The 11,261-nt window shown below is 37.9% G+C and overlaps 1 protein-coding gene across 1 annotated transcript in view; it reads right to left on the bottom strand.

The window, feature by feature from the left end:
- ROS1 (ROS proto-oncogene 1, receptor tyrosine kinase) overlaps positions 1 to 11,261 on the bottom strand; it is a 135,309-nt gene that overhangs the window by 85,416 nt on the left and 38,632 nt on the right. Inside the window, 7 exon segments of the mRNA XM_012650123.1 lie at positions 87 to 97; positions 1,279 to 1,470; positions 3,368 to 3,546; positions 4,581 to 4,691; positions 5,470 to 5,733; positions 7,081 to 7,577; positions 11,208 to 11,260. Coding sequence (XP_012505577.1) covers positions 87 to 97; positions 1,279 to 1,470; positions 3,368 to 3,546; positions 4,581 to 4,691; positions 5,470 to 5,733; positions 7,081 to 7,577; positions 11,208 to 11,260 — 1,307 coding nt within the window.

Genomic DNA, 11,261 nt, shown 5'->3' with positions numbered 1-11,261 from the left:
CTTTTTTGTAATTTCTAAGTTTTCTACAGTGGACATATATTACTATTATAATAAAAAAAATAAGATTCAGAAATGTAGATGGATACCTAGTGGGTAGCTAAACAGGTTTAAGAAAAAGTAGATATTGCTTCTAGAAGTTGAGGAACTAAAAGTAACATTTGCTTTAGAAACATTCCTACATCAGCTGTATTTTCCAGATTGAGTTATAACAATAAAAGCTGAACTATTATTGAGCATTTACCATGTACCTGGAACTATTCCCACTACTTCGCATGAATTATCTCATTTAATCTTCATAACAAGTCTAAGAAGTAGGATAATAGTTAATAGTCCCACTTTTCAGATAAGGAAATAGACACAGAGAAATCCAATAATTTGCCTAGATGTCATACAGTTTTTAGAATAGTCAATACCCAAAACCGACTGAAAATAATAAAACACCTAATCACCACCCAATATGAAGCTCTAAAATATTCAATAGAAGTCCTTAAGACCATAAAAACAGCAAGAAATTAAAATGCTTTTAAGTGTGGGTTCACTCAAAATAAAGCAAACTATGGGCCAGGTGCGGTGGCTCACGCCTGTAATCCTAGTACTCTGGGAGGCCGAGGCAGGAGGATCGCGCAAGGTCAGGAGTTCAAGACCAGCCTGAACAAGAGTGAGATCCCATCTCTACCAAAAATAGAAGATAATTAGTCGGACAACTAAAAATATATATAGGAAAAATTAGCCGGGCATGGTGGCACATGCCTGTAGTCCCAGCTACTCAGGAGGCTGAGGCAGAAGGATTGCTTGAGCCCAGGAGCTTGAGGTTTCTGTGAGCTAGGCCGATGCCACAGCACTCTAGCCCAGACAACAGAGTGAAATTCTGTCTCAAAAAAATTAGCCGGGCATGGTGGCACATGCCTGTAGTCCCAGCTACTCAGGAGGCTGAGGCAGAAGGATTGCTTGAGCCCAGGAGCTTGAGGTTTCTGTGAGCTAGGCCGATGCCACAGCACTCTAGCCCAGACAACAGAGTGAAATTCTGTCTCAAAAAAAAAAAAATTAAAAAATAATGCAAACTACAAAAATCTCCATAGTATTAATATATTTGAATTTATGTAATCAAATAAGGCTTAGAGAAATTTTATTATACCAAGATTTTACTATTTCCTTAAAGTATTTCCTTTAAGATTCTATCTTGACTACTCACAACAAGCAGAGACAGTATGATCATAACTATAGAATAGCACCATTTTAGTGTTATGAAATGATCAATTCTCATTTTTAATCTGTTACCTTTTTCCCAGAAAACCAAGGCTGCGCCTGCAGTATAAGGAAACTTTCCCCATTTAGCCTGGTGCTTTCAACTGAGTAGAGGGTGGTCCAGTAGAGATATCCACCAACCGAATCCACCACCATGTCATTCACCAGCAGCTTCACATGCGTCACAATGTCTGTGTGTCCTGTCAACACAGACTGCCTTTGTATCTACAAAACATAATAGTATGGTCAGTTAACAATTTTCAAATGATATCGTTATTCCAGAATGATTTATTGTACTAGTAAATTGCTACATTTATCCATTCATTCATTCAACCACAAATGTTAATAGCTATTAGCACTATGTGCTGGGTAGTGTGCTAAACCTTGGAAACAATAGCAAACAGGCACGGCACCTGCCCTCATGGAGCTTACCTCTTTTCATGTCTCCAAAAAGAAGGGAAGTGAATTCATTTTGAGTTAAAATACTTGCTATTCCTAATTATACATCCAGACCATCAAAACACTGCTGGATAAAAATACATTCAATTGGACTCCTGAAAAAAATGTGTGCATCCTTATAAATGATGACATCTCTCCTTGCTCGTCTCTATCAGTATATCTCCCTAATATTAATTACCTCATTATTGAGGACCTATAATGTGCCAGGCACTATTTTTTTTATATTTAAAATATTAGCTCCTATAATCCTCACATAAAGCCTATACAGGATTTCTGTTCCCTATTTTTTCACAAGTAAACTGGGTTAAGGAAACAATTTGTCCTGGAGTTAAACAGTTTTATAAGAGACAGAGCAAATATTAATTCTTGACACCATTTTTTATATCCACTTGCCATTTCCTTTTTCAAAACTATTTTTAACTAACCTATTTAGAGAGCATTCTCTGGTTAACCCCACTCAACTCCATTCTGCTTGCACATCGTTGGCACTTAATGGATTCAGACTATACCATATTGCTTTGCCTCTAATATATTGCCTCATATGCTTCTTTTATTATTTTTTATATGTATTTTATCTCATCAAATGAGCAGGGACAAGTGATGATGTCTGCACAACACTGAAAATACTGAAAAACCCTAAATTCTAAATAATAAAAGAATGAATTTTATGGTATATGAGTTATATCTCAACAAAGCTGTTATTTTTAAAAAAGAGCAGAGTTATGTCTACTATTTACTTTATATTCCCTACTATGCCCACTCTCAAGGCTTTCAACATGTTGATAGTAGATAAATGATTGTTGAACAATTGGACAACAAACACCCTTCTGATTAGAAAATGATTTTAGTACCATATTTCTTGATCTGTCAGGCCAGTATTCTCATCATTAACCACCACCCTTCTCTTCAAAGTGTACCACCACACAGGTGTGCTGGATGTCTTCATTTTTCCTCAAAGTCTACCTTCCACCCTCTCCACCCTACTTGTTCCCCCAGAGGCTGATATCTACAGACTGTATCAGTTGGGCTGCCATGTTCTCTGGCTTCTGGTGAGGCTCAGCCAAGGGAATCACTGGCAGAAGATCAGAAGGAAGGAGGAAAGAGGAGTTGGTAGACTTATTCCCTTAGCTCACTTCTTGCCAGATCACGCATCTTGATAGTGGCTGAGCTTCCACACAGAGAGTAACGGTTCATGTCAGCAGCCCCCTTACAGCTGTGGCCCTCACCAGGTTCCCCCGCTTCTTCCTCTTGCCTTTTCACACCTGGAGTTATATCCTCCCATGCTTGCTAACCCTGGTGATGCTTCACCATCCCTTGTTCATTTTCCCCAGCCCTGTCCACACCTTTGAAAATAGTCACTTCATGTAGTCTCCTTGAATCGTATCTTTGGAGTGCTCCGTGTTCCTGCCAAGACACCGACCCTCAGAGGAGCATTTGAATGTATTTAAAATATTGAAAATGTATAACTGGTACAACCAACAATGATACCAAATTTCATTTACACATAGACACATTTTAAAAGTGAGCAGGTTTAAAGACAAATATTAAATAAATAATAGCATAGGTGATATGTGAGTATGAAAAAAATCATGAAAATGTATGCAAGTCACTGAAGTGGGCAGGCATTTTTCTAGAACACCCAGAATGCCAGGCTTCAACTCACCACATATGTCTTTCCAGCCCAGTAGAGAAAGTGACCCAGCCACTCAAAAGCTAAAGCTCCTGCTCCTGCAATGTTGGGTATGTGATAATTCTCTGAGATATCCGTCCCATTCAGCAGCCACACATAAATGTCACCTTTCATGTCGCTGTAGTAGAGGCTGTTGTTGTACCAATCCATGTCTCAAAACAAAGTAAATCATTAGCAGTTATTTTTCACATATGCCAACAAAACCATGATGAGTCAACAAATCACATATGCACTTCAATATAATTTTAAAGCATATACTGACCTAGACATTCACTAGAATTTCAAGGATCTTTCAAGAATATTTCAATAATATTACCCCAAAATCTTAACCCCTGGAACAGGAGAGAGGAATTAATATACATTGAACATCTCCCCTTTGCCAAACATTGTCCCAGGCACTTTACATATCTCACCTAGTTGCTGAAACAAAGTTGTGAAGCAGGAATCATCCCCATTTTTGAGAGGCAAATCTAAGACAAGGTGAGATTACCTATTCTTCCAAGACCTCACAGATGAAAAGAGGGGGAACTAGGTTCAAGCCAACTCCAAAGGAGCATCCTTTCCATTAGTACTATACTACCTCCTAAGGCCAGCTCCTATGTTGGTCAGAAATGCTGTCATACTTTAATGGCCAAGAAAATAGATAATATAATTAGAGAATTATAGAATGTGTCATCTTCAGGCAAGATCACTGTTACACGACCCTAGAATAAAGACTTTTCTTCCTTCTAATGCCTTATAGGCAACATTACCCATTTATTACTTAATAATCGCCTTTGTCAACAAATTCTTTCTTACACATTATTTAGAACTCTATACAGCAGTGTCTTGCTCCAGTCTTATGAAAACTCCTAGTAAATTACTTTATTATAATTGTTTTAGTGGAACAAGATAGGCTATGACTGCAAGACAACTTTGACAGATTAACACAGGAGCACTGTATCAGAGCCTTCCCGAAGTGGATGTAAATCAATAAATAATCTCACATTTTATGAATTAATAAAATTCATACTTGAGAACTGACCTTTTCTTCACAGTATCACTGGCAGTATAGTTCAGTTAATATTTTTCCCTTTCATTATTGACCTAATACCAAAACATTCAATTCTTTTGATTTGTTGAATGTCATGGGAAGTCTTAAGAGTGGAAACCTGTCATCCAAGTGAAGAAAAGGCTTGGTGTTTACCTGACACATTTCCTATATCAGAGGATAAGAACTCTCCCGGGCCAAAGCTATTTAATGGTTTACTCCAAAGCCCATCTTCTTTCACAGCCATAATAAATGGTGGTTCAGTAGCTGTTTGGTAAAAAAGAAATGAAAAGAAATATCACAGAAGGCATACTTTTTTAGGTACTTATCTTATACTCTAAGATTTTCTTTATAAAGTAAAAGAACATCTGCATTTTGAAAAATACTGTAGAAGGATACGAGTAATTGTTATCTGCTTAATAGAATGATCTATCATAATAAACATACTTTCTGATTTTTACATAAATATTTGAAATTGAATGTGAAGAGAACTATATGGGGATGTTGCCTTTATAATAGTGCATGGTCATGGCAGAATTTGGGAGTTTTGGGTTGGTTTGTTTTGGTTTTTGGTTTTTGTTTTTGGCTTTGGCTACTGTTTGTCATGGTCCCATTCAGAGCACCCGGAAGCAACTGTGAGAACAATAGTAGTGTAAATGGTGCAGTTATCCTTCCCTTGGCCTTCAGCCAAGAGGACAGAATTCAGCATAATTCACAGCCCTCAACTTCTCTCAGCAAGACCTTCAGAGTTTGGCAGTGTAATATGCTTAATAAGCCATGAGAAAGAAGAAACCCATGAAGAAGAAGAAAATGACGGTATTTCCTCAAAAATATCTTGGAAAGTTTAAAATACCAGGTTAGAAACATTAATTAAATATCACACAGTGTTTTATTTGCTTTCCTAATCTCAGACAATAAACACATACTCGAGAGGGCAACATACTCTCATTCTCATTACCACATTTAAGGCAAGGGATTTTAAAGGACACTTGGGCTAAGCCTCTTTTTGTCAGAATCACTCCCTGAATCCAGAACATTTTCTCACCTGGCACCAGAGTAGTACCCACCGAGGGCTCTGACCACGGGCCTGGCCCCTTAGGAGAACTTGCTCTCACAGAAACCTTGTATTTCGTAGCACTCTGCAGCTCAGGTACATTAAGCGTGGTCCCACTTATGTTAGAGAAAACATGGCTGATTTCAGGAAGGTCTTGGGTTGATACTTTCACCTCATATGTCCAGTTCTGCCAGGCAGAGGGGCCTAATTAGAAGAGTTCAACAATATCACTGACCAGGAGGACATCCACACGGGCTAACCAAGGATTATCAGTAAGTTCATTTACAGCTTCATTTCAAATGGGAGAGTAATTGGGCAGTAGGACCATCACCCCACTAATCACCAGGGTTGGTTTATCAATAAGGCTGGGACAGTGTCCATTCCTTCCATGCAGGTCATTCTGCTCCATTGAAGGAGACATCATGCCCAGCAAATAGGACTGCTCCTTTTATTTGTTTGTTTTGTTTTTTGGACTGCTCTGTAGTCAAAGATGTATGCTTGGCTGCACAGTTTTCAGAAGGGTTCTCTACAACACTAACAGGTATACTCAGGCTCTTAATAAAAAATGCTTAATGATGAATCTCTAAAATAATTCCCAGTGTTTGTATAGTACCTCCCTCCAAAAAGCCCAATCAATTAACAAAAATTGCCTGTTCATTTTTAGCCATCTTTGAGGTATGCAGCAAACAGACATAATTAATTTTGTCGTAAAGAAAAAATAGCCAATGTTTATTAAATATTTACTGTTACCTAGGGAAGTGACGTTGGCAAACTACGACCCACAAGCCAAATCTGGCCCACTGTTTTTGTAAGTAAAGTTGTACTGGAACATAGCCACATTTATTCATTTACATATCATCTAGGGCTGTTTTCACGATACCAAGGCAGAGTTGAGTAGCTGTGACACAGGCCAGCTGACCCACAAAGCTGAAAATATTTACTATCTGGCCCTTCTTTTACAGAAAAAGTTTGCTGACCTCTGGGCTAGACACTGTTCTGAGTGTGCTGCTTATGTATCTTGATTTCATCTGCATGACAATCCCATGAAAAGATATAATTAATATTCCCATTTCCAGTTGCGGAAACTGAGGCAAGGAGTGGTTAAGTAACTTGTCCAAGGTTACTCTGTTAATAAGTGGCAAGACCAGCATCTGGCTCCATGACGGCTGACTGCAGAGTCCACCTGCTTACTCACCACACAAACTGCCTCTCCGGAGTTGGAGAGTTAAGCACAGAGGATTATAGGGTATTGCTCAAATTCATGCAAGATCTCGATGGATACAAGTATCTCAACCCAAATATTCTATTTCCCTAACTATTCACTCTGACTAGAATGTCAATGCCTAGTTCCTAGTAGACACTCAACAAATGTTCTAACTATTCTGTTGGGATATATGTGGAAGGTACAGACATTCTCCTAATGCAAAACTAATAATGCAGAACAAGTGTATAAACACATTTTTTTAGCTAAGTAGCTGCTTCTGGTTGATGACTGAGTAACCACATAGGGCTCTCAAAATTAAATCACAAAGCCAAGTAGCTCAAGCTTTCCTGTCCTTCCAGCAGAAAAGCCAGTAACCACCCTGGGGATAGCGCACTCACTGGCTCCTATGGCGAGGGCAGGAGGCTTCCACTGAACAAGGGCCTGGTGAGAGCCAAAGAGCACTGAGAGCTCCTGCGGGCAGCCGGGCAGAGGGTGGAGCTGGGTGGATAAGCCAAAAATGACTAAGTTACCAAATCCAAATTCTTCTATATGACTCAGGTCACATCCCACGATGAACTCATTAAAAGACAAAGCATCCTGTTGGAAAACAGCCTTGCCATCTGTGACAAGGAAGTCATTGTTTTCACAAGTAAAGCTCTTCACATTAGCAAAGGGGACATGAGGTAGGACAAGATGGGAAGCAGAGCCATCCAGAAATGTTGACATGAAGACTTGGGCGGTGTCGTTGAAGTAAATGATTCTCTTGGACTGTGGCTTCACTGCGAAGTCCTTTAATGTGCAACTCTCCACAATACGCATAGCTTGAGCCTCCCGACCAGACGGCACAGGAAGATCTGCTCTATAAATGCCGTCTCTCAGGAGATAGAAGACATACCTAACACAGGAACAAAAGAAAGCTGATGTGATTCAGTGCAAAGGTCGATGAATGACCTCAGCTCATTGCTTATTCTGTTGCACAATTGGAACCATTATCTCTAGAGTTGCTAAGTATAGGATTTTCCAAGGTGCAAAAGGGTAAAGGTAATTACTAAAGATACACTCTATTCATTTAAGTTAGAAGTTAGAACATTGGAAAATTTCAGCCTCACTTGTAATGCTTAGTCTCTTAATTGTTCTCAGTGACTTTTTAAGGAATCATAGAATTTAAGGACAGAAAGAGTCTTTAAAGATTTTAAATAAAAGCATAATATATATAAATTACATTGCTAAATATGGTATTTACTATAAAATACTTTCTTCCAAAATGCACAAATTCTTACATCTAATTCTGGCAGTCAATTTTCTCATGAATTGTGAATGAAAATGGAAGAAAGCAAAACATTTAAACCATTTATTTTTTAAAATCGCACAGTTATCATTTTGCTATAACTATCTAGCATAACCACAGTTGTAGTGGACCAAACCGTTTTTGTTTTTTTTTTAATGTCTACAACTGAGTCAGGCATTAGAGCCACTGTTTTACAAATTATGAAAAAATACCCCACAAGCCACCAAAGCAGCTGGACAGGACCACCCAGCAATCAAGAGAAAGGAGTCAATGGAAGAATTAAAGAAACACACTTAATTTGGAGTCAAACCTCATAGTAACAAGGTGGATGATCTTTTAATAATGAAAAAGAAAACATACTGCCAAAATATTTCATTGATAATCAAATCTGTAAATAAAATTTTAACTAAAACAACAAACCATTAATTTAAATGCAGCTAATTTAGAATTTGTGATCATGGAGACAGGTGCTGACAGAAGTATACTTTTGCTTGGAAAATTCTTATCACAACCCCAAGGATTGGCAGCATTCCAATCTCTCATCACAACTGTCGAATCATTTTCCTTGTCTTTATTCAGGTCCACTTTTTTTTTTTTTTTTTGCAGAAATCACCCAGATTTTAGTATAAACACCCTCCCATTAACATATCAAAATTTAGAGGCATTACATTCCAAATATATTAAAGTCTAAATCATATTATTTTGCCCTTATGAGTAAAACCTTTTGCAAATTAAAGTCCAAAGGCACTTAAGTTTAACATCAGTTTTTCTTGGCCTAGTGAGTTAATGGTCCAAAGTCTGAAATTTTTTAAGTTCAAAATCCATCCGCTCTATTTTTTTTTTATTTCAGCATATATCGGGGGTACAAATGTTTAGGTTATGTATATTGCCTTTGCCCCACCCAAGTCAGGGCTTCAAGCGTGTCCATCCCCCAGATGGTGTGCACCACACCCATTAGATGTGTATATACCCATCCCCACCTCCCCCCTTCCACCTGCCTGACACCCGATGAATGTTATTACTATATGTGCCCTTAAGTGTGGATCAGTTAATACCAATTTGACGGTGAGTACATGTGGTGCAGTTCCACTCTTATTTCTCTTGATGACTGTTCCAAATCTTTATCGATATGCTCAAGACTCCTCTGCTAGAATAATATCCTGAGATTTAAGCTCCATTTTGAAATGTGAAGCTATGTTCTTTTTCTTAAGGGAGGGTTGCAGCAGGCAAAAAGCAGACAAAGCATGGCTCTTAACTTTCTGTTTTTGTTTCCCAAATTGAAAATTGTTAATAGAATTTGGAGAAAGTTCAGAGTAGATAAAAAGAAAATATCTGGCGTAAAGATTACAATTATTGTACTGAAGCAGGGAGGAGTGCAGGTCTTTAACCCAATCACCACTTTGAAAGAGAAAAGAGAAAGAAGGTGAGGAGACGTGGGGTGTGGGAGGAGGACAGAGAGGAGAGGAGAAGGCGGGGTGGGGGAAGAAGGGGACCACAGAGGGAAGAAGAACAGAGGTTTATAATAAGTACAAACTCAGTAAGGGGATAATTCACTGGTGCAAAAACAACAGCATAAAAGAAAATATTTATAATACCAGAAGAATAAACTGTTTCACACATCGGATGTACTTTAGAAACACTGTATACAAACTGTTGCTAAAAGTTACATGCTGATTTTTACAGAAACTCTCCTACCATGGTATAGGGAGATGATTAAAAGTCAGGCCCTGGAACAAGAAGTCCAATACTTGTTCCATCACAAAATAGCTGTGTGATCTTGGCCAATTACTAAATCAATCTGTGCTTCACTTCCCTTATCTATAAAACTGGGACAATAAAAAGTACCTACCTCTTAGGGCTAAACAAGAACTAGATGAATTATCAGAAGTAACACACTTAGAAACACACGTTAAATGTAAATACTAATTATCATTATCATTTCTAGACACATAATCTAAGCACAAATCGATTTTATCCTAATGGTGAAAAAGAGCCACTGAAGACCTCACTGAGGTGCACGTGAATGACTGATTTAGTGGGTGATGTTCATTAGCCTCAGAATGAGTCGTTTTGTTTAATTGCCAACAAGGTTACATTTCACAGGATCTTAGGCCTTTACAAATGAGGAAAATAAGATTCAGATAGTCCAAAGGTCTTGCCCTATATAACGAGGTTTTCTGAAATTTTCTGTAACTCAGTAATTCATTCAAAACCAATATGTTAAAATAAATCTCTAGTAAATTGTGAATGAGTATGAATAGAAAAGCTTGATTTTTTAAATCGGTAATGAGCAATCTTTTTTTCAAGAAGTTCAATTTGTGAAAAACAAAATGTTATGGACTATATTTTTTTTTCATTCAAAATGAAGCAACTTTACTCCTATGGGAAGTGTAAAAGTTTAATCTTACAAACATTGGCCTTGCTTATTAGTTATTAACTTGCTATCTGATCATATTTGAGAAATAATAACCTGGATATAATGTTCTATTTTTTTATCCTTCACATTCATGTCCATTTGGAGATCACAAAATACATTCCCAGGCAAATACCTTATTTCATCCTCAAAATAACTCAACTGGGTAAGTATTATTACCTTCACTGTGTGTATTGATATTCCAATGGTCACAGACATGAAGTTACTTGCTCAAGGTACTACTGCAATTTAACTGCACAACTGAGCTAAAATGTGTCCATTTTATTTGTAGCAGGAGAAAAAAGTTATTTGCAGCTGAAAATGTTTACTTTTTATTAACCATCAATTTCTGTCTCCTAAGGTGGATGCTAGCAGCTCTCTTGTTAAATCACCTTCTTGATAGATATGAGAACCAGACGAGAAAGATGAACTTGAGCTGAATTGCTCAGCAAAAGGAATAGGTGCTGTGAAAGAGCTTCTCACAGGGAATGTTGAGACCCTGAGTCCAGCCATAAAGAAGTGACAAATCCAGGACTGCAACCCAGATCTCTGAGTCCCCGACAAGAGGTCTTTCTCATATTCCCATATTTGGCTGTGAAAGAGAGAGGAATAACTACTTAGGTAGAGGAGGAATTGATCAAGTAAAGAAAAAAAGTTTCTCCTGGATCTAGAGAATGAAAACTTTGCCTGGATTTAATTAAATTTACCTATAATGAGATGCTTAGATTGGCTCATCTGGTACTACAAGGTTTCATTAACAAGCAAGTTTCCCAAAGGTTATTGCCAATGGAGGAGAATTTATCTTTTACAAGGCTAACACTTACCCATTGTATGAATCCACTACAATTTTTTGAGGTGCAATAAGAGAGGGCGGAGTA

The sequence above is a fragment of the Propithecus coquereli genome, unplaced genomic scaffold (genome assembly GCF_000956105.1).
Source record: "Propithecus coquereli isolate 6110/MARCELLA unplaced genomic scaffold, Pcoq_1.0 Scaffold313, whole genome shotgun sequence".
NCBI classification, from domain to species: Eukaryota; Metazoa; Chordata; class Mammalia; order Primates; family Indriidae; genus Propithecus; species Propithecus coquereli.
This window is presented reverse-complemented; position numbering and strand designations above follow the sequence as displayed.